The sequence below is a fragment of the Protopterus annectens genome, chromosome 3.part1 (genome assembly GCF_019279795.1).
Source record: "Protopterus annectens isolate FY-2018-M chromosome 3.part1, PAN1.0, whole genome shotgun sequence".
NCBI classification, from domain to species: Eukaryota; Metazoa; Chordata; order Ceratodontiformes; family Protopteridae; genus Protopterus; species Protopterus annectens.
This window is the reverse complement of record NC_056732.1, coordinates 1,243,657,781-1,243,682,983: the sequence shown is the minus strand read 5'-3', so window position 1 is coordinate 1,243,682,983 and position 25,203 is coordinate 1,243,657,781. Positions and strand designations below refer to the sequence as shown.

The 25,203-nt window shown below is 38.2% G+C and overlaps 1 protein-coding gene across 1 annotated transcript in view; it reads left to right on the top strand.

The window, feature by feature from the left end:
- LRRC24 (leucine rich repeat containing 24) overlaps window positions 1-25,203 on the top strand; it is a 4,153,240-nt gene that overhangs the window by 3,193,941 nt on the left and 934,096 nt on the right. Inside the window, exon 6 of the mRNA XM_044067308.1 lies at window positions 6,350-6,521. Within this exon, the coding sequence (XP_043923243.1) occupies window positions 6,360-6,521 (162 nt within the window). The 5' untranslated portion in view covers window positions 6,350-6,359. The remainder of the gene's footprint in view (window positions 1-6,349; window positions 6,522-25,203) is intronic.

The window sequence follows — 25,203 nt, the reverse complement described above, 5'->3', positions numbered from 1 at the left end:
TATTCCCATTAATTCTGAAACTCCCCCCAACACACACACACACACACACACACACACACACACACACTTGCTCATGGTGTTCCTTAGACATGTGTTTTGTCTTTCTTCTCATATTTCATTTATCACCCCACCCCACCCCAGCTACCCAGCCTTCCACACCGCAATATGTAATATTATATGCTGGCAACATGGTTAGCTACAAATAAGTTTATAGGTAAGTACTAGGCTAGCTGCCCTTGTGGGTCATTTTAAGCCTAGTCAGTTCCCCCTTTTCTGTTTGAAATAAGCTATCCCATTTGGTTAGAGATTGTCTTTTCCCATCCCATGGTCGATAATTTTATATTATCCATAATGAGAATAACTAGGATCATACCATAGATAATTTAAGGGCACCTATGCATGGAATTAAGCAGTTAGGAGCTACCTCTGTCCATTACCCCAGTAATCTAATCTAATCTAATCTAATCTAAATCTAACAGATCTAATTTGTGCTTGAATATGGACAGGGATGGATTTTACTTTATGTGGCTGTGGAGTCTGTTCCACAGCTATTGTATCCTCTGTGAGATATGCCTGTCCCTCCAAACCATTATCTGTTGTTGTTGAAGAGGTTTAGATCCCTAGACTGATTATTTCTGATGCCTTTTGATTTGCTGATGTGCAGTAAAGCTCACAGTAATTGGTCAGCGGATGCCTTGCATGCCAGTTGCAGGTCACCTTTTAGCAGTCTGTAGGATACAGAGTATAGTGACAGGGCTTTGAGTCAGTCCATGCAGGGCATGCATACCTCTCAACCTAGAGCTATCAAAAATCTGGACAAAGGCCCATAAAAAGTAGTTACAACTGGCCAAAAATTGGGACACTAATTAACATAAAATTTCCACTGATTTTATATATATATTCAGCTGGCAGAGAAGACGCAGTAGTATTCCAGATACAGCATATATGCATGTGTGTGTGTGTGTGTGTGTGTGTGTGTGTGTGTGTGTGTGTGTGTGTGTGTGTGTGTGTGTGTGTGTATAAATATATATATATATATATATATATATATATATATATAGATATATATATATATATATATATCAAGGAAGTCTGGTTTCATGTGGGTAACCAGCTACATTATAAGGAAGTAAAAACACAGGCTGTACAAAGTATATATTATAGTATTTGACATTATGTATTTAATAAAGACTGAAACCTGTAGCAAAGCAAGTCCATGAAAAATGTGATTTTTACATGTTTTAGTTAGTACTTTAATTCATCTGTCTCCCAAAATAAGAACATATGGTTTAAAAACAGGTTTGTAACAAGTGAAATGTACATTAACGATACTAGTTTCCACTGCCTTCTAATTTCCACTAATAATAGTAACATCATCATATAAATGTATGACATATTTCTATATTTTCAGTACAGTAATGCTGCACCCACCACACAGAGTTATTGGCAACTTACAAAATCAGTAAATTTTCTAAATGTGATAACATAATGCGTTACTGCACCTCCTGCCTTAATCGCTGAGGTAAAGTTGTCTGCCATACCAAAAGTCGCATGTATCTCTTCCATCTTAGCCCAATTTCATCCTCTCTAACATTCACTAATCATTTTAAGCTTTGATAACCATGCAGCACATTCATTTATCCTTTACCTTACACAAAGGAATAATCTAGAACTGTTTTGCTGCTCACTGCAGCTGTACGACAAAAATCCCCCATTAGTGGGATCATGAGACTGCCTTTTTAAACCATGTCTCAATTGCCAGAGAGGAGAGCTGAATGGTTGTTCACTAGGCAACATGGAACAGGGAAGCAGAGAACAGCGTGCATTGAGGTAATGGTTAATGATTTACAAGAATCGAGAAAACCTGCTAAAAGGCAAAAGAGGCAGTGTGACTGGACACTGGCTGTAGATAACTGTATTTGCAGACTATCTAACTAGTTGCTTTTGATTAACATGCTCCCTGATGCAAACAACCTGACCCAACCAGCACTCGCTGGAAACGTTTGGACCACACACACAGATGAGCTTTATTATGTTAACTGTTGCATGCAGGTGTTACATTTAACTCTAAGAAATAAAAAAACTTAAGAGTTTGAAGTTACTGACCTGTCCACATCACTTAATATGTGTGAGTTAGTTAAAGTTGTTAACATTTAGAAGTTATTAACTCTGTTTACATTTGTACTTACCCTATTTTTTTTATTTCTGATTTGTATTTGTTGAAATGGAGCAGTGTAGTCCACATTGTCACAACGTCCTCTTTGGTTGGCTGCTGCTGCAAGATGTGGGCAGGCTGTAGCTATACATTTTTTTAAGCTCTTTTAGCTCTCCCAGTCTCAAACAGGCAGTTAGGTGCTGCCTCATGACCATGATGCCATCGCATTGATGATGTTGCAGGAAATGCTGGTAATGCAGGATGACATCAGCAGTATTGAAAAACAGTAAATAAAAAATTGGGATTTGAAGGGGTCACGTGGGAATTCATGGCATCCCATTATTTTGCCCTCAAAACCAGGAAATACTGAAGAATTCAATATGGCTGAGAGGTATAAGGGCATGTTGTTTAGGCCTTTTATCCTTTTAGTAAGGTATCGCTGTGGGTATCCCACATGTTGTTTATGTCTTGACAGATACATGCCAAAGGGGGCATTTTATATATATATATATATATATATATATATATATATATATATAACTGGCCAAATGAGGGCTGAGTAAAGAGGCACAATCACATATCTTGATCTCGACACAATTCCTTTGCATATAAGCTGTGTGATATAGAAGGAGTTTCTTACAACAATAGACATTTGTTGATCAAACGTTAGGTCACTGTCCATGTAAGTTCCCAAATCTCAAACAAGTGGGGCAACTCTTATGGGTTTATTGTCAATGTGGCAATGTGCTAGTTCCCTGGGGTAAATGACTTTCCAAAATATACAGTAATACATATCTAGGCATTTAGTTTCAGTCTGTGATTTTGTCACCATTTATTTATTTGGGACAAACTTTCCTGCAGGAAGGCAAAGTCATTTGGGGATTCAGTAACTGCTCCTAACTTGCAGTCATCACAAACATAGTAAACCAGAACTCTTTCATATTGGCTTTTACTTCAAAAAAGTAGATGCTAAACAGGAGAAGTCCCAGCACAGAACCCTGGGAGACGCCACTGGTGATTGGTCTCTTTCTGGAGGTAACTTCCCCTATTTTTTTTATCTGTGTCCTATCTGTGAGCCTGTTCACAATCCGGCGGGTAACGTAGGGGTTTATTCCCAGTTTATTTAGCTTTTATAATATGCCTGAGTATAGTGTTGAGTCAAACATTTTGGCCAAGTCAAGGTATGTAGTGTGCACTATTTTACCTTCATCCATTGCTTTGGTGACCTTTTCAAAAAAAAGCTACCAGGTTGAGTAAGCATGACCTGACTTTAATGGGTCCAAACTGAGGCAGATCCAGTCTTTGGAGGTTCCCTATGTCCCGACTGATTGATTAGTTCCATGATAAGTCTTTCCATAGCTTTGCATATGAGGCTGATCAGACTTATGGGTCTGTAATTGTCTGGGTCTGTGGAATGTCCTCCCTTATTCAGGAGAATGACTGTAGCTGGTCTCCATTCACTTGGTACAAAACCAGATATCCAGTATTTGTAGCCGTACTTATAGAATAGATAAGTAAAGTTTACTGATGGAATAGACAAGAATGTGGGGTATGACCTTGTAGATAAATAAAGTTTACTGATAGAATAGACAAGAATGTGGGGTTTGACCTTGCTTCCATGTAGGGGTGCAGGTGTCTTTCACCCTGCAAAAACACTTGTTTTGATCATTGCCATTGGAGCACAAGTTATTTCTAGTTTCAATGATTTATTTCTGGAGTTATAATTTTGACTCCCATTCTTATATAGTGTAGCCCTACAAATCATTACCATTACACACAATTAAAAAAAAACTTGAGGATGTCCTTACAATGTGTCACATTGGTTCCATAACAAAGGGTTACTAATCAACTTCTGAAAAATCAAACCAGTGTATTTGTAAGTAAGTACATCATCAAACTCATCACGTCAAACTTTTCGTCTGCACACCCTTTAGGGGACAACTTTGGGGCAACCACTTACTATAAATATCTTAGTATCTGTCTGGACCAACCATTCACCTTTGATCATTGGAATAAGGCTTCTAGACATTGCTGCAGGTTCAGGAAAAGAAATGATCATTGCTATAAAACACAGTCAAATAAATATTTCAGGTCATTGCAGTAGTTTTCCTCTGAGAACACTGCTGTAATGTACTTAAGAAGGCAAGGAGGTTACTGGTCTAATAACAAAGTGCTGCTAGTTTCCTTGTGGTTTCAGCATCTAAAATGATGTAGTCGTAGTTAAAGTGTCAGTGGTACAGCAGGTAACACACTCACCTTTGTTGCAGAAGGCTGTGGAGAATATTCCCATGCCAGGAATATGGACTGCTGACACTTTAATGCAACATAAGGGAGTTGCTGCACTCGTGAGTGTGTTGTCCTTCAGATGAGATGTTAAACTGATGTCTTATCTGCTTGAGTTAGTGATAGCTCAACTATATGTAAAAGATCCCATGGCACTTATCAAAAAGAGTAGTGGAAGTTCCCCGATGCCCTGGCCAAATTTCCCTAGTAGTTTAAATAACACCTTGGGTCTCCCTGAATAGAGGTTACTAGCCTTGTGTGGCTAACATAGTCGAGAGAAAAAGAAAATAGAATTGTATCAATACTTTGCCAGCAAACTCACCTATGTGCTCTGCAGTTACAACTTTCATTCCTAATCTAATGAAGACATATGGAAAGATGCCCTCAAAACCTTTTCTACATTATTGACCATTCATTCTCTACTTTAGCCCGTTGAGCCTGGGCTTAATTTTTCCTAACTTTAGAATGTTTGAAGGCTTTAAATTATTCTGTACAAAGTAAAGTGCAGCATCTGACAGACCAAATAAATGGAATTACTTCACATGTTCTGCAATTACTGAGTTTTACCTCCATTATAATCTTACACCATTGTTTAACCTTTCACTCAGCCACCTAGATATCTTCCTTCATCACAAAGTGTGACACAGTGCTTATACGCTCTCTCTCTCTCACTCTTTCTCATGGACAAATAGTACAACTTCAGTCTTCTTAGTCAAATAAATTCAGTATTTACACCTCTCCATTTGTAAATATCTGTAGAAATAATGAATATTTTCACATTCCCCGTAAATGTAGTACACTCATTTGTGCATAAAATCTATGTTTTTGCTTGGTTCAGTGCATTATTCAAGTTAATAAACCATGCATGTACATTCTAGGATTTTTGTTGCCATCAAGTAGAAATTTATTTTGGCAACAAACTGAATAATGACAATGGGACACATTATATATTTTTCTTACAAAGTAAGTACACATTTTTCATTTGGGAAAATAATAACACTTTCATGACTGAAACTATTAATATATGAGCTATTTCTTCCCATACACGTAATCTGTTACGTTTGAGATTGTAGGACTATACAGACGGAGAGGTATGGGATGTGATATGTTATGGATATACACATTACAGCTTTGATATGTGAAATGACATGCATGTTGTGTATTTTATATGTAAGTAAAGAACACATTTGGAAGTTCATTTATAAAGTCAATAAACAAGTCCCAGGAATTAAAGAATTAGATGTAGTTTTCTGTATGTTGTTGTAAGAAAGGTCTCTGGGTAACTCTGCTTGTGTATATAGGACCATACAGAACAGGCCACTGCTAATATTATTTAGGACTAAAGCTGACTCCATTTTTATGTGACTATTGCTACCTTGCATACATTGAAAAAAAGACCTGGCTCTGTTAGGCTTTCCAGTTATCAACATTTAAATAAACAGTGCTGAAAGCAGGTTTGGCTTAAGCATAAGTATTATATACAATGCATTTTCTGTCCTTATTCTTTAACTTCCTGAGTTGTATATATTTCATGACTGTAACATACATGTTGTTTGCATCTTGGGCTGCACCCTGATGGTACTGGGCTTGGCCCTGATTAATATTCTAGGGTAGGCCTACTGTTCTGAAGCAGTGCAGTTAACTCTGGCCAATACTTGATTGCTAGGGCAAAATAAAGATCATTATGTGAATCATTATTTAATGCAGCTTTGCAGTTGCTACAAAAAAGTGAACAGTTATGATGCTTAACTGAGGAGCATCTGTTAGTTGCAGACATATATACTTGGTGTCATTAGTCCCACCTCAGAGATCAGATTTATCTTGGTTTAGTGTCCTGATTTCTGTATTTTATTCTCACTTTGTACCTCTGGATGTATGTTTCTCAGTGGTTTATTTGTTTGTATCCAACAGGTGGTTTAAAATGGATCTCATAGAAATATTCAAGCCTTTGGTATTCCTCCTTATCATCATGGGTTCCCAAGTCTATGGCTGCCCAGCAGAGTGCCGGTGTTACAGTATGACTGTGGAATGTGGCTCATTAAGTCTGCAGGAAATCCCTGCTGGCATCCCTAATTCTACTCAGGTAAGGATCACTAATGTCACTGTATACCACAGAGACACTTATAGTTTCCTCTACCAAAAGCCCTGTAGCAGTGCAGCACAGAACAAGGGGATCAAAATAAACTCTGCATCAGCTACTTTATTCTCCTAATCGAGGATGACTAAATTGTGTGATCTGCAGGAGAAGGGTAGCACAGGGCTAGCACCACTGAGGAGTATGAATTTACTGCATTTATTTCACTGACTCAGTCAATGCCTATAGCATTTGTTTGTATATGATATAACTGAGTAAATCAGTTAATTGTAACAGTGCTCAGCGATTGCGCTTCATAATAACCAGTTCTGCACAGTGGGTCTTTATCTGCTACTGCATAAGAACAGCTAAAACTCACAGGAGCATCTAATGTACAGTAGTCACCATGACCAAGACTTACACTAGAAAGAATGTGTCTCTCTCATTATATGTTGAGTTACCATAGTGTCTGATTTCCTGAGGCCTAGTGTCTTTAACATCTGCATTAATGGTGTTGGTCATGGGCTAGAAGAAACAGTGTGCATTCAAATACATAGCAGTGAAATTCACAGCGAGATGGATGCTTTAAAAGAGAGAAGCATAAACGTAGACATGCACACTTAAGCAGCAATAGAATTATGTAACATGAAATCAGATTACAACAATCTCAAAACATGAAAAGGCCATAAGGTAGCTACATATCATGATCTAAAACATCCATACAAGGTAGCAGAATTAAAAGAAATGTGCTGATACCTTTACCAGTAAATGGGCACCTGGTAAAGCTTCATTTCAAATACTATGTTCCTGTCATGAAAAACAAAACCTTCTAAGGACCCAGATAAGGCAGAAATATTTTAAAAGACCAAAACAACAATGATGCATTGCCTGAACCAAAACATATGAGTGATAAAAGGCCATATTGTGAATAAAGGAGGGGAAACAAATATTACTGAGGCTGTACCATGATGTTTTTCACTTATTATTTACTTACGAACCAAATAAGGTTCACAGTGAAAGTATGACCTGGGAACATTGGACTGCTTATGTAGTCTGCTCAATGGTCATGTAGTATGCAACATAAATATCCAGATATTTCAAATATTTGAAAAGGAAGAGTATACTTTTAAGGTAGATATGAATTTTAAGAAATAAAAGTGTTTTATATGATTATGCAAAGTAAAATGATAAAGTTAATATGAAGAAACTGTTTGCCATGAACAGAGCAGTTACTGCATGGAATATATTGTCAGTGGAAATGATAGCCCATTGCAGCAGTAGCAATGCATGACAATAATGAGCAGCATATTAAGATCTAGCAGCATGCCTGAGAAGCTGAAAGTAGAAGGAAGTAGAGCACTTTTTGGCCCATGTGCCCCCCCCCCCCCCCACACACACACACATACACACACAATCTGGTGTCTTTTGTCTGTTGGCCCATTCTTTTCTCTCCTCTCTTGCCATTAGAAGATGTCAAGAAAAATAAGAAAGCAGTAGCTATGGATTATTGTTTTCATCCTAATATTCCCTCATCCTGTTGGCCAACAAGTATGACATAGAATGATATATGTTTCTGCATACCATCAATATTTGACTAGTGTGCAAGCATTCTTTGGCTGGGCCTGCACCCTGGAGTCCCAATGAAAAGGAACATAATGCAGGGCCTTCTCCCCAGGATAGATGTTCTCGGGTGAGACATTAGCAATCCCCCGTCCGCATGATGGACAAGAAGATCCCAAACAATTATTCCCATCTCTCCCCAGATGTTTCTTCCAGTGCCTTGAACACCACTGAAACCACCAGTGAAACCCATCTCATCTAAGGCATTGCCAGAGCCCAAACGTTTGTACCTTGGACCCTGTTAAACAATAACTTGACAATGTATAAATAATGAAGATAACTGAATGAATGGACTTATCAGAGATATCTACTAAAATATGACAGGTTATAAACAAGCACTAATTTAAAAATGATCTAAACCCATTCTAGAAATACTTGTTGAAGTTAGTGATTTTTTTCACTGAGAAGGCATTTGTTCAGACATGACTTGATGGTATACGTTTATGCAGTGTATCTCCATTGATAATCTTCGGTGTAGGATTAAATTTAATGCTAACATTCAATATACTGTAACACAGCCCTTGGGTTGGCTATTTATTGACAGTAGAGCACATTTCTATGTTGAGACTAAGAAAACCAGTACAGATAGAATAGGAAAGTCTGTAATTGCACTCCGCCACCCCCTTAGTGCATGTTAAATGACCCCAGCAGCATCTCACAAATCACAGTTCCAGTGCATCATATCAGATTATGACTGGTATTAGCAGATCCCTAGCAGCTTTCTTGTTATAACTAGAAAAGTAAAATCTGGCCATCAAAGGAAGTGAATAACAGTTATAAGCTAATGCTTGTAAAGTGTTAATAGCTGCCATGGAGGCAAACATGGCCTCAGATTATGCAATGCAGTCCTAAGAGACAGAGAGTTTGATTAACTGGAGAAATAACATTTTTACCACATCCATTGTCTCTATTGTTTTATAGATGATATCTTTGTCATCTGGAAGGGGAACTTCTCTGACCTTTTTTGCTTCACAACCACACTATCAACTACACCATTCTTTGTCAAATTTGGATTGCTGTCAATTATTACAATCTCCAAGAAGTAATCTTTATTCAGAAATTGTAAGGGCATTAAGGAATGCACTAGCTAGGTACAGGACACATTACACCTGATCTCTACAGAAAGCTTACCTGATTAAGCCCCATATTCACCTGAAAAATACTGTCTCCAAATCTCAATCATTGAAATTATCCAGATTTTCTGACAGCTTGATTTTTTTTTTAATTTCTTTTTATCATTGCTGCCTGCTGACTACCAGCTCTAATTCTGAGCAGTTTAATAGAAAATCAAAGATGAATGAGGGGAGGGTAAAAATAAGAGGAAAGTCAGGGTCAGTCGAGAGGTATGTACAGCAGGCAGAAACAAAATGCTCATCTGTAGAAGTAATGGTTTAAAAACTGTACGTATTTCTACCCCACTATTTGTTTATGTGTGGCATAAAAAGCATCTAACAGCATTTAAAAGCTGTTTTACATTCTACTGCTGTTCCATGCCAGCCATCACTGTCTGTTGTTAATCCCTCACATGATACCCAATCTTAACAGCCCTTAGGTGCCATCAGCAAGTTTTTTTTTCAGCACTCCTAAGTGCTGTAAAGATCAGGACTTGCACTAAGAAAGTGCTTAACAAATGTATCTATGTCTCCAATTTCAGAGCATAATTGTGATGCTCCATGCTTTACAACAGTTTGGTATTAATAAATGTAACTTACACTGATAAATACTGATGAAAAAAGACATATTTAATAAAAGAATCATTTCAGGATTTATAAATCAGAAGCAGTTTCCAGAATCTATGCTTTAAATTTCAGCAATCTTATTAGACCACAGTATATTTAATTCCTCTTTCATATCAGGGAGATTTTGCATGTTGTATGGCATATCTGAAGGGATAGTGTATAAGGCTTCTGACTTGAGATTAGAAGATTGTAGGTTCATGTACTACCACTGCCTTCAGATAAAATCAGACTATAGTCTGGCACTTAGTGCACAGGATTAAAGTTACAGGCTACTAACAAGCTCCTTCCTGTAATTGTAGATTTGATTCCATTTGCCTACTGTCACTGTATGACTCTGAATGAGTCAATTAACCAGACAATATTCTGGGCCAGTTGGAAAATTAATATTGGCTCGTCAGTGGTTTTTTCAAAGATTCAGACAAACTTTATTGCCCTAGAAGTGCTACCTAAATGAAATGTTGAGTTTCAGTTCTTTTACAGGAAAAAAAAACATACATAAAAAGACAAGAAATGATAGGTATTAAAGAAAAAGCAATAACTATAGTATAAAAGGAAATGTCTGGTATAGCCGATGCAGATGCTTGTACACTATTTATATACACTGGACAACACTGACTACTAGATGATTAACACATGAAAAGAAAAAGTATGCTATACACAGAGCTGAGATTGGGTGATATTGGAATGGATTCTTCAAATCATAATCATAGGTTTTGATGGGACCATTACGTTTAAACCTAGAGAGCGGTTAGCTCTTAAGTTATTAATCCATCCAATTTCACGAATCTCAGTGTTATTTTGAATATCCCCAGCTCTATGCCCCTATTCTGAAGCAGAAACATCTCTGTATTAGCTAAGATTGGAGGCTTGTCTGCCTTCATAAAAGCGATTTGCAGCTTGTGGTAGGAAGGACCAAAGGTGCAAGGAAATCCCCTGATTGGTGAACACTTGTTTAAGTATATGGAATGAAGCACAAGAAGTTACAATCTGAAGAAGGCAAACTTGCCAAAAGCACTTATCATTTGATGCTTCATCTACTTATAACCTTTGCAACAGTTTTAGTGAGTTTTTAACCTCATTTATTAAAGTTGAATTATTTTAATTGTGGTGGTAAACTCAGCATTTTTTCACCTAGTAACTGATATGGGCACCTATGCCACTGCAGGCACCTTCTATGCCTTCCCTGATATGTGCACACTCCAATGTACATGCCTACAAAAGTTACCATCATTGACTTAATAGAGCCAATACCACCACTCCTAGCCTATAGCCATTGTAATGTGCAAGCTCCACCTACTCAGTAAACTGGAAAACCACCATTTCCTCACCCAGGATAGGTAATCTGGTACATGACACTCATTGTCACCTATCCCTTCCAAGATCATTCAGCTCACAATCTACTAATAAAAAACATGTCATCTGAGTCCCAGTAGGGGTTCATCCCTCTGCGCCCCAGAGCCATGAGACATTGGAGACCTTCATCACTATATAAACTAGCTCAAACAAGCCTTTAGAAATGGAATATAAGTAAAATCAGATCAATGGTTTACTGGAGCTTATCATCAGCAAAAAGAACATGAACCCTAAGAATCGAGAGTTTCACATTTCACATTTGTTTTCCCAAATTCATGGCAGATACCAGTAAAGACTTTTATTTCATTCACAGGGACATTACTTTGAATCAGTATAGCAGAGTGATGGCTATCTACATATGTTTCTAGCTAAGATCAAGAAAATAGTTATATGTAACTAAAACAAAATAGATGGGAACAGACTCCTGATGAATACTCTGAGCACCAGGCCCAAAGTCATCTACAAAAGACGAAACAGCATCAGGCTGTTTCTTGCTTGGAATGACACCATCAGATAATACTAACTCACTAGCAACAACAGGACTTATGCATTAAGGGGCACCAGCATGTAGTCTATATCACCACCTGCGCAACTTGTAAAAGATTTTACATTTGCATGACTCTTTGAAAACTCTACCATGACTCTATCATCTACTCCTCTATGCCATTTGCAGTAGATAAGTATGTAACATTTTGGGCAGACACTTCATTAATTCTGTGTACTTACTTTTTGGTTAACATTATGAACACATTGGCATTTGTACTGCTAAACAGGGACCTCAGTTCGATTTTACAAATTAAAGTGCTTTGCATAGTTGCTTAGTTTAAAGGCATTTTGATATCCAGATTGTTTTTACTTCATTACATGTAAGATATTGCATACATTATGCAAAGTGATCGTTTCAGCTTTAGAACCTTGTAAAGTGCCATTTAATGATAATTCTGTAATTGAGGCATGCAGATCTGTTGCTTCTACACTGTTTGTTGAAGACTTGCTTCAATTTTAGGTGCCTACAGTGATTTCTATAGATGATAATACATTTCAAAATATGACAAATGTTATGCTTTATACTTCATATTGCACCAGATATGTAACTTAGTACAGAGTTATTGCTAAAGCTTTTGAGCTTTGTAATGTATTCTTCAGTTTAGTTCTTTTCTTAAGATTGATAGGTTATGTGCATCTATATTCTCTGTTGAACAGCTGCCTCATTTACAGATACTTGGAATATATTGTATAAACTTTGGTATGTTATAAGATGGTGATGCCATTCTCTCGTATTTCACAAGTTTGCCTTGGTCTTAGTGCTCTGTAAAATATTTCATTGATTGATTTTTATGATGACAAATTATATATTTCTAAATATGAAAAAACTTTCTCCAATAAAAGTGAATTTAAAAAAAACTTTAGGGCACTTGCAGTGAATTATATAAATGATTCCTTTGTGATTCCCATCATTTCTGCAAATACCACCTGTCACACCTGCAGTGAATTGTATAAATCATTCCCTTGTGATTCACATCATCCCTACAAATATTACCTGTTGATTCAAGGGGAAACTACTGGCTCCCTACAAAATCTGTTAGCATTCAAAATTCTGAGTGACAACAAGTTGAAAAAAAGACCAAAACAATGGGAGAACAGCAAATCTCAAACATTGTTCTCCTTTAAATTTATTTTTCGAAGGGGGTAAGCCCCCTGCACCCCCTGATGTGGGGAAAAGCCCCCCCTAAACCACCCAAACTTATATGTATCAACTCCTATACTGTCATACCTCTGAGAAAAGAGAATATTCTGAAAAATAACCATCTTGAACTTAATAAATGTGAGTCCGTTCTTTTCTGCTAATCAGTCTCAGTCTTTTGGGTTTGACTCTAGCGGGACATGACATTTCCAATGGTTACTAAAACCCTCCTATCTATGTTGTTGATTATGATACCTATTCTGTTTCACAGTATTACAGAGTAACTCTATCCCTGTAATTCAGGAGTAACATAACTGTGCAAACCTGTTTCTTGTAGGATTGCAGAATGAATTATGCAGGATCAATTCAAAGACTTCTATAGTGCTACAGAGTTAAGAAAGCTCCAGCTTAACACAATGATTATTCTTGAGAAATCCATGTGCAAACACAGCAGTATCGAGATTCAACTAGTGCAAATTTACCATATGTACCTCCCTGAACCATTCATTGGAAATGGCATAACACACTACAACAACTCAAAAACAAATGTTCCATGCTATTTGGGAAACAAAATGATATAAATGTACACAATCCATCAAACACAAGAAGAAAGGAAGGGTTAATGACCTGTAGAACAGGAAGTAAATGTTCTTCAGGCAGTGGGACTTTTGGTGATGGTGTTCTAGAGGGGAAACAAACTCCTCAATCATTCTGTGGGTTAATTAAAACCAGTGTCTTAAAGGTGAACATTGCAAGCTACAAAGAAGTGAAAGTCTTGGTGAATGTATTGAGGACATAGTTAAACTACTAAATAGAAAGAAAGCAAGCTTACAGAGAAATATTTTAAGAGAGAGAGAGAAAATTAAAGATGGTGAGTGATGAGCTGGGGGCCTGAATCTCCATATGCCAAGCAAATGGATGAACAAAAAAAAAGATAATTGTAGAGGCTTTTTTAGCTTATTTAAAGGAGGCATTTCAATGAGAGATTAACAGAGTCATTACTCACTTGCCAAAAAATGTTGCAGAGGCAAGAGTGCATAAGTCAGAGATAATGGATGCCAGGAATTCATGTGCTGATGGCATCATGGAGCTATAAAAGGAAATGTGACATGAAAAGAGAACAACAATTTTCCATGGAATCAAGTAACAATACTGAAAGAAAAGCAGTTGAATATAAGACATCAAGCCCACAGAAAGAATATTCAAATCCAAGGGTACCAGAAAGTAAGGAATGGAAGATCTGGGCTGTGAGTTTTATGTTCAGGATACATTAGTAAGCTAGACTGGACTACTACGTGCAATGCAGATCAATGCTGACCAGGCTTACTGATTGTATATGCCAACGCTGTCTAGAAGTGTAAAACAATGAAGGCATATATTGGTGAGATTTGAGACATACAAACTTAAAGAGTGGGTCTTGCCCTTATTGTGGGAACAAGGAAAACTATATAAAGTGAGCGATAACAGCATTTTTAATTGCTGAGTTTTTACAAGAATGAAGGGGATGTAATTTGTGATGGCTTTGAGGGAGTGTAGAATGTGAACATATGAAAGCTTAAGTTTCATCTGTTTCATTCATCTATGATGTGAGTTTTTCCTGAATGGCTGTAAGACATTTACAGGGTTGGAGAAAGTAGTATCCATCATAGGGAAATATCAACCAAAAGCAAAATGGAATGTGGAACAAAGTGAGAAGGTTGGAGGAGATAACAATGGGACTGAGGTGGGAAAATTATTCAGACTGTGGTGTGGAATCAACTGAAACAATTTAAGAATTTGTTACTAGAAGACTTGGTAACTTTTACAGCTCAAATGAGACAGGAGCAGAAAGCAGTGAACACACTCTTTAAGAACACTGGATGAGGTTGCTGAAAATGAACTGCTGTATTCTTACATTCACTATCTTATGGAGAGTAAAACTAACTCATTAATGCCTACAATGCTGATCGTGCTGCGTTCTTAGTCACACCTGCAGCTGCACATGCTTGGGCTACTTTATCCCATTCAGGCCAGCAGCACTTGAAAGTTGGGCCACATGCAGCACTTTTGTTAATCAATAACTTAATCATGGTACTGAGTTTGTAATATTCAGTGTAACACTTAGGGGAAAAAAGGACTTTAACTGAACAAGAAATGCAAAAAAATCCCTACTTTTCTCTTTCAATATGTAATTCTTGTTTTTATTATGAACTCTAAGCAATTGCTGTCCAGGCTGCCCTCAGTCTGAATTGTGACATGTAATGAAGTAACTGCCAGGAAGGATTACTAATTTAAAGCAATGTTTAATGTTGATTAATAATGCTTGCCTTCTAGGTTCTAGTTTACTTGAGTTACATGGGAAGCATTTGACACATCCAAGACAAATTGTGGGATTGAAATTGTCTCATTAGGATGTATGATTGGATGGCAGAGAGAAAGAGCCATCTCATCACCCATGGGGGTTCTCAGTTAGAGATGGAAATTATAAAGGGTTAAACATATGAGAACTGTAAACTGAAGTATAATACTGTATGAAGTTACCAGTTCAAGCATATGATTATTGCTTGCAGTATATTAGCAGCAGGAAAGTACAGTTGTGTACACTTACCATAAATGTAGATGTTCGAGTGTATTCATTGTTGCAGTCATTACATTTGGGTTATCTGCTTGCAGTAGCCCTCAGTCAGCCTGATTAAAAAAGTCCTGGGTCCTGCGTCGGTTTCTGTCCCTTCTTCCATAATGTCAGGTTATCAGGGGTATAAAACATGCAGCCAATGCCATTACATCAGTTTTACTTGCCCCAGATGTCAGGTGCCCGCCTAATGGGAAGCAATTAAATCTATAAATACAAGGATATATCTCCAACAGAAAAGCAAATACACCAAAAAGCTTTTAGAGCATAGTAAGTGAGAGTAGAGGTATAGCCAAAGGAAGAAAAGGGGGCTGGAGGGAGGGTAACCAGGACTGCAACAGTCGATACACTCGATCATCTACATTTATGGTAAGTGTACACAACTGTACTATGTTCTTCGTGTTTCACTGTTGCAGTCATTACATTTGGGTAGATTCCCAAAGCTAAGGTTGGGAGGTGGAATTTAAATAGAATTAGGACCAACTATAAGGCCCTTCAAGATTGCAGTGGCAAAACCAGCCCTGGATTTAGAGAAAATTGGAAAATGATAATGCTTGGTGAAAGTATGTACAGAACTCCAGGTAGCAGCTTCTAGGATAGTGGAACCTCTCCATAGTAGGGACACCCCTGAGAAAGGCTGTAGAGTTAGATGTAGCCCTGGTTGAATGGGGTCTGATGCCCTGTGGGATAGGTTTTCCATGGTTCTTATAGCAGAAATGAATGCAGTGGCCTATCCATTTTGAAATGGCTTGTTTTTAAATAGCTTTCCCCTCTGTCCCTGCAGCAAATGCCACCAGCAACTTTGAGGTTTAGTCTGGTCCAAGTAGAATCTAAGCTGTCTGTGCACATCTAAAGAGTGCAGTATCCATTCTCCTTTGTTCTGTGGGTTAGGAAAGAAGGTAGGCAAATTAATGAACTGATTATGAGCCACACTGGATACCACCTTGGGCATGAAGGAGGGATTAGTTCTGAGGGACACCCTGTCCGCATGAAAGATGATGAAAGGTTCCACTGCCATAAGGGCCTGTAATTCAGATACCCTTCTTGCTGAAGTGATTGCCAAAAGGAAAGCTGTTTTCTGGGAAAGAAATTTTAAATCTGCAGTAGCAGCCGGCTCGAAAGGAGGAAGAGTGAGCTTCTCCAAGACAAAGTTAAGATCCCAGGCTGGAGTTGGAGCTCTCTTGGGTGGCCTTAAAGTTTTGGCCCCTCTGAGGAACTGCTTAAGCAGTGGGTGAGAGAAGAGGGGAGGCTCTGTGATGTAATGAGCTGAAATGGCTGAGGCATAAATTTTGATGGAGGAAAAAGACAAGCCCTTATGAAGCATCTCAGTCATGTATTGTAGAATCTGAGGTAAATTGGTCACTGCTGTGTTCATTCCTTGAGAGTGGTTCCAAGCACAGAATCTTTTCCATTTTGCAGCATAAGATTTTCTAGTACTAGGCCTCCTTGCCTCTAAAATGATATCCATCACTGATTTACTGAAGGATGGTAAAGGAGAGATTAGGTAATTAGCCAGGCTGCTAGGTTCAGGGTTTGCAACTGAGGGTGCAGAATCTGGTTCACCTGATGAGACAACAGGGAAGGAGTCTGAGGCAGGTGCCATGGAGCCAAGCATGACACACTGTGCAAGAGTGGGTACCAGTGTTGGCGAGGCCAGTCTGGTGCAATTAAAATCATCTTTGGCTTGTCCTGTTTGATCTTTAGTAGTACCTTGGAGAGCAGAGGCAGAGGAGGAAAGGCATAAACTGATAGTTTTTTCCAGCTGAAGGATAGAGCATCCACTTTCCAAGCTTGCTTGTGGGGAATCCTTGTGCAAAATGTGTCCAGTTGATGGTTCTGGGGGGAGGCATCAGGTCTATATCTGGGCTCCCCCATTTGCTTGTCAACATGTTGAAAATCATTGGTTCCAGTTTCCACTCGTGTGGGTTCATGAGGTTTCTGCTTAGTCCATCTGCCAATGTATTTAGTTCTCCTGGCAGGAATTGTGCTTGTAGATTCACTTGATATCTCAAGGCTGTGTTCCACAATGCTATGGCTAGTCTGCAGAGAATCACTATTTTCTCTTTTTGCACTGAAGAAGGCTAAAAGATAGCTGAAACCGGTTTGCAACACAAGGATTATGTGGAGTAAACTTTGCCACGAATAAAATATGTTTTAGCACTTTTCCCCTTGTGCTGGTTCATTTTTTGGTTCTACAATCTTTTTGGTTTGAACCGTGCACTCAGTCCTTTGTGCGTGTAACTTGGTTTAGTCTGCAAAGGGGGTAAGAATGTGTACCCCCCTGCTTGTTTATGTACCACATGACAGTGGTGTTGTCCGTCTTTACCATTAGTTGTCCTGGAAGAATGTGGTCCTTCAAGGCTATCAGAGCATTCTGTATAGCTAACATTTCCTTTTGATTTATGTGCAGGTGCATTTGACTTGGGTTCCATTTGCCCTGAATGCACTTCCCTGTCAGGTGAGCCCCCCATGCATAGTCTGATGTGTCTGTTGTTAAGATTTGTTTGCAGGGGGTAATGTGAATGGTAGTCCCCTGTTTTGGTGACAGGCCTCTGCCCACCAAAGGAAGTCTAGGCATAGGCAAGGTATGATAGGAATCCTTGCTTCCAGATCCTGTGAATGTTGACACCATAGGCTTTTGAGATACCATTGTAGTTTCCTCATATGCAGCCTTGCATATGGAATTAGAAGAATGCAGGAGGCCATGAACCCCAAGGCTTGCAGTATTTTCCTTGCAGATAGCTGTTTTTTTGTGGCCACTTGTTTGTTTCTCTGGTGTGAGGAAAGCCATCTGGGAAGCTGTATTCAAGCTTGCTCCCAGGAATATAATTTGTTGACAGGGTACCAGGTGGGATTTATTTTCGTTTATGGTGAACCCCAGACAAGTCAGTACCCTTTGAACAAAGGCCAGATGATTGAAAAGAATGTCCTTGCTTTCTGCCTGAATTAAACAATCATCCAGGTATGGGTATATTTGAATATTTCTTTGCCTGCAAAATGCAATGGCTGGAGCTAGTTACTTTGTGAATACCATGGGCACAGTAGATAAGCCAAAGGGCAGTGCAGGGAACTGATAGTGCATGTAGCCTGCTTTGAAGTGTAGGTATCTTCTGCAAGACTCCCTGATTGGGATGTGCAGGTATGCTTCTTTTAAGTCTAGTGTTGCCAACCATGCATCTTTGCCTAGCATAGGAAGCAGCTGGTGAAGAGTCAGCATTTTGAATTTTGGAATCACCAGAAATTTGTTTAGACTAGAAAGGTCCAGGATAGGATGCCATGTATTGCCTTTTCTGGGTACCAGGAAAAGTCTCGAATAGAAACCTTGTCCCTTTTCCTCTTCTGGTACCAACTGAATAGCCCCCATGTTTAAGAGAGAGAGTACCTGATTTTGGGCCTCTACCCACTGATTTGGGGGTAGATCTGGCCAACAGCTTGGTGTTGGTATAGTGTAGAAATGAAATCTGCATCCTTGGGACACTATATTTAAAACCCATTTATCCTGGGTAATGAGTTCCCAGTTTTTGGCCAGCAGACCAATCTTTCCACCTAAAGGAGCATTCATTTGGGAAGTGCTTGGAAGTTTTAAAAGCAAGTAATTGAGACAGTTTTCCATACGGGGGAGTCTTACTGCTCCCAGGTTTGGGTGCGGAACCCCCCCCACTTCCTAGTCTTGTGTGTTCCTTGGGACTGAAACCTTGGGTTTCTGCTGTGTCTGGGTTTGGCTTGAGAAGACCTGGAGGGGGCTGGAAAGGACCAGTTTTTTGAGGGCCAGTGCCTACTAAATCTAGGAGGCTGAACTTGTAAGAAATATTTAACAGTCTGCATAGATTTAGCTTTATCTTCCATCTTTTTAAGAACTACCTCAGCCTTGTTACCAAACAGGCAGTCCTGATTTAAGGGAGCATCTAACAATTTAGCTTTAACATGATTAGGCAAAGATTGCTCCTTAAGCCAAGCATGTCTTCTGATCACAGACCCAGTAACAGCAGCCCTGCAAGAGGCCTCTAATGAATCAAATCCACATTGCAAAGTATGTTTTCCAACCTGTTCAGCAGAATGCATTAAATCCTGTAATTCTTTATTTTCAGCGCAGTCAGGAATTAACATAATTTTCTGTTTAAGCAATCCAATAACATGTTGTTGATACTTTAACATATGAAACTGGCAGTTTAAAGCCCTAATGGCCAAGGTTGCAGAAGTGTAAACTTTCTTATCCCATCTATCCAGCGCCCAGGAGTCTCTATTAGAGGGGGTAGGATTTTTAGCAGTAGAAGCCTTAATGCCCTTGGGTCCCTGTGAAATAGTCTCTGGATCCGCAATAGGATTTTTAAAAAGGAACTTGTGAGAATCAGGAACCCTGTAATATCTGTCAGGTTTTCTGGGAGCAGGAGGCAAAGAATCAGAGGCCAAACTAGATTCCGAAAAGGCATCATCAACAATGTCTAGTACAGGAGGTATAGCTAAAGGCCTATGCTGAGGCAGGAGTAAGAAATCCCTAAGCCTCTTTTTTGAATCAGAAAAATCCTGGCTTTCCCAGTGGAAATGCTCCCTTAGAGTATGTAAGGTTGGCTTCCCGTGATTAGAGTTATAAGATCTTCAGCCATTCTTATCATTTGTTTTTTAGGCATAGAGGCCTGAGCATGCAGCCTGGACGTCGGTTTCTTAGGCATGGTTCGAGATTTTGGCCTAAATGAAGAAGGAGGTGTCGGTTTAATATGCAAGTCCATAGGCCTGAATACACCCTCAAAAGCCGGTGCCTGCACAGCGGCTCTGGACCTATCCAAGGTAGAGACATCCGCAGGTTCCACAGTTGAAGGATCTCGTGGCATACCGGACTCCGAATGGGTCTCAAGAGAGGCCTGCGAGTCAGAGGTAGCAGGTATCAGGGGCTGTGAAAGCGCCTCACTGAGTACTGGCGAACTGGCGACTGGCTTAGGAGAAACGTTGTCAGCAGCTTTGGACCTCGGCGGCCTGTCTCTGTCTTTATGTTTGTGTTTTTTCGGAATCCTGGTAGTCGATAGGCTAACCGATGACATTTCTGGATAATTAAACTGAGAACTGAAATATTTAGAAGTGAAAATATACCAACGATGGATAGTGCGCTGTTTAAATAAATCACAAAACTGACAGCAAGGTACGTCGTGGTCAGGGCCTATGCAAGGAATAAAGTACAAATTAAAATCTTTGTGAGGTATTTGCTTTCCAGAAGTAATGCAATTACTAACTTTTACTGACATCAGTAAGGAGCAAGAAAAAGTTTCCCCAATGGGGTATTTAGCTTTAGTTGAAGACTTCAGTTCTGAAACTTGAAAACAAAAATTTCAAGAGTCGGCCGACCGGCACTTGTGAACTGCTTCCGCTTCGGGCACTGCACGGCAAGAAAGACTGATGTAATGGCATTGACTGCATGTTTTATACCTCTGACGACCTGACATCATGGAAGAAGGGACAGCAACCAATGCAGGACCCAAAACTTTGTTAATCAGGCCGACTGAGGGCTACTGCAAGTAGATAACCCAAATGTAATGACTGCAACAGTGAAACATGAAGAACATCAGCCAGGAGAACATGAAAGGTGGTAAAACACTAAGTGATTGGAGTTTTCTTCAGAGAACAGGACAGAAAAAGTGTATATTTAAGGCTGGTTATATACCAGATGTATATTTCTAAAGAAATGCTATATTCTGTGTATTGTTTGGCATTCATTATGAAGCAAGTTGATACTTGGGCAGGGGCAATTCTTTTAGATATGCTGCCTATTTTAAGAAAAGCAAAACTGTTATAAAAATAGATATGACTACAGGCTATAAAGATTATAAAAAACAGGAAGAGCAGAATGAGAACTTTTCGGAGAATGGGTAACTTTAATAACATGCAATGTAAATAGTTCAACTGCTTTGAACAAAAAGAACTGGGTATTTACTTACTTGAGGAAGCAGGACTCATGGGTAGGAGCACAAGAAGAAACATATTTAGAATGAATACAACATACAGCTTAGAAGTTATGTGGTATGTACTATGGTACTTTCCTTGGTGGGAGCACAGAAAAGGTATGATGTTATAACATTTGTGTAGATTCGCTTTTATATTGGATGACATTAATAAACGCCAGCTAGTGATATATAAGGGTAAAAGGTTATTTGATGTAAATTTTTCTATGTCTTTGTTTCACTGGGAAATGTGCAAGAAAAAATTTGAAAAATGGTGAGTCAAATGATTCAATTTCTAGAAGTAATTACAATGTATATTGAGAAGAGGAACGTAGTTGCTAGCATTGTGGAAATAAGAGAAAGCCAAAGAATGATGTAGGTTTCAAGAATGGGGAAATATGTAACAAAAAAAATAAATAAATAAATAAATAAATATACAATCTCAAAATACTGAAATGTCAAATTTCAGTATTTCGAGGCTGAATAGTCGAAACTGCAATTACACGAAACTGCAGTATTTCGAATGCGGAAATGTTGAATTGCTGTTGTGGTGTCGTGTTCGTGACATGTGCGATTTGTGGATTTAGCTGGGGAGTCAGGTAAGTGGTGTTTATGTAAGGGTATTGGGTAGGGATTTTAGTATGTGTGAGTGTGTGTAGTGGTGTTTTTTTGTGTTTGTGTGTTTAGTGTGTCCTCGGAGTTAGTATATATAAGTAGGGGGTATGGGGGGCTTGCCCCCCTGCTTATAGGTAGGGTAGGGTATATTATGTTGTGTTTGTGTGTGTTGTTTTGTTTGTTGTAGTGTAATTAGGTAGGCGTATGTGTGTTTGTTTGTGTGGTGGTGTGTGTGTGTGTGTGTGTGTGTGTGTGTGTGTGTGTGGTCGCGATTTTGGTTTTCGCGGATGTGGGTTTTTGGGTATGTGGAATTTTGACTATGAAGTCTCAAAATACTGAAATTCAACTTTTCAGTATTTCGAGATTATCTAGTGAAAATATATATATATATATATATATATATATATATATATATATATATATATATATATATATATGTATATCCCAACAAAACCTTCTGGTGCATGCTAACATGCCGTGTGCACGGATTCAGCCAAATACATAGAAGACAAAAATATATCCAGCACCACAAATAAAATCCAAACACTATCCTTTAGATAACTGTCCAAAGCGAACCACAATTGGCTGCAATGGAAGATTATTTATTTAAAAATAATCCACAATGTCATAATGGCCAGCTAAACAGCCAGCAACACAAAACAAGTGAGACCCAAATTTGTTTCTCTCCCTGGCATCATCAGTGGAATAGTGCATCCCCTTGTTACATGGATTAAATACACCAACTTTTAAAGTCATAACATCATTATTCAAAAACATTTCTAGGTGAAAAACGCACCCCCTATAAACAATATATATCATATAGTTAAATGCATAAGTATGTACATACACATGTATAAAAATATACCTATATATAAATAGTTATGTAAAAAAACTAAACTGATGTTACCCCTGTGTATCTAGAGCATCAGTTTAAGCCACTATTACATCTGGTTAGATCTAGGATTAAAGATTCAAATGAATTTTTAAAATTAATGAATGATTTGCAAGTTACCCATAATTCTTATTTGTGTACCTTAGATGTGCAATCCCTCTACACTAGTATTCCACACCATGGATACATTACTGCTATTACATTTTGGTTGTCTGAATATGGTTTGTATTCTGTGGAGCATTGTCAATTTCTAATAGTTAGTAAGATTGGTGTTGGAACATAATGTCTTTTATTTTGGTAAAGAATGTTATGTACAAGTTAAGGGAACAGCAATGGGCACCACATTTGCCCCTGTATACGCTGATCTCTTTATGGGAGACATTGAACATATACTGATTTATAATGAAAATAATTTATTCAAGAGAGAACTAGTGATGTGGTGACGCTTTCTAGATGATTGTTGGGTAATTTGGTCTGGTTCTTTAAATAAATGGAAGGAATTTGTTGAATATCTAAACTCTAATGAGTTTGAAATTAAATTTTTAGATAAGACTAGAAGCCTCCACTATTGATTTTTTAGATGTTCACATCACGAAGGCAACTGATGGGACCATGATTACCAGGCTATATAGGAAGCCATTTACCAAAAAATACTTTGTTGGGGGCTGATAGTTGCCATCCGAGACATACAATTACCAATATATCTAAAGCACAGTTTCAGAGGCTGAGACGAATATGCAGTGGTGATGTGAATTACCATATAGAAATAGAGAAAATGGGAGATAGATTTGCTCAAAGGGGCTTTAACAGATCTCAGATCAAGAAGGAAAAAGAAACAATTCTTAAATTAAGAAGAGAATTTGTTTCATATGACACTGGGGATTCCAAAACTATGGGTGAACAGTATAAACCCAGGTTAGTAACAACTTATGGTACTAATACCTTTAAAATTAAAAATGTGATAGATAAACATTGGCATTTTATTTATTTTTTATTTTATTTATTTTACATTTGTTAACTGGGTTAGTCCAGCTGAGCATTAGCTCGTTTTCACTGGAGACCCGAGGAGAAAAGCTTTGCAATCACTATTAACATTTTACATGAAGTCAGCAAGAAAATTGCATTGGCAGCTAAAACAATTAGAGAAATAACATTTTACAATAACATTTTACAGAAAACAGTTGGGTACAAATGTTAGAGATCAAACTGCAAAAAGCATTTACAACAAATCATACGGAAAAGCAGTGGAGTACGTCAGAATTTTTACAACTAAAACTTAGGTACAATGTCAATGTAGGGAAAACAGTGTTCTTTATTTCTAAGTAGTTATATATAGTATAGGCACAGCTGGAGTAGTAAGGTCATGTAGAGGTTAAGCAATGAGACAGAGTGGTAGATGGATATTAAGACAGCCAGTGCAAGAGAAAGGAGGGATGAGAGACAAGTTAGGGTTAGGTAGTTTCAGGGAGGATGACTACAATGGCAGGACCATTTATTTATTAGATATTCCTGAGTGGCTAGTTTGAAATATTTTGTTTGGTTAAGGGACCTAATTTCTAGGGGTACTAAATCTGATTACTTCTTTGACCAATATCTTGAAGATCATTGTTCCTATAGTTATAAACATGGGAGGAATATTGATGAGTGTTTATCATGGTATAAGAGGATAAACACTGAGAAAAATGAACAAAAGTATAGCATCTTAAGAGGTTGTAACAGTTGTGGGAATTGTGTATATTGTAAAGTGATATCAAAATCTAAGTCATTTACATCAGTAAATACTCCAAAAGTCTTTGAGATTAGATATTTGATCACCTGCCACACAGAGTGGGTTGTCTACATGGCAATCTGCCAATGTGAGGCGTTTTATATAGGGCAGACCTCTAGATCCTTTAAAAATTGTATAGCAGTACACTTAAGTGACATTAATTGTCAGAGAACTAGGAGTGCACTTTACAGGCACAATACTGAACATGCTTCTGCACATTTTGTTTTTGTAGGAATTGATTTGGTCTGGGGCAAGAATCTTTCTGAGGCAGAGAAGTATAAAATCTTAGATAGAAAAGAATAGTTATGAATAGTTAATTTAGGGGCCATATATAGACCTGGCCTTAATGAACATTTTTAAAGTACACATATATGTTTCTGTAGGCATGAATATTGGTTTTGGAATAAGGGCTAGTGAAATAAGTAGTGAAAATGATAATTATGATCTGTTATCTATTATGCCTTAACCACAATGGTGGT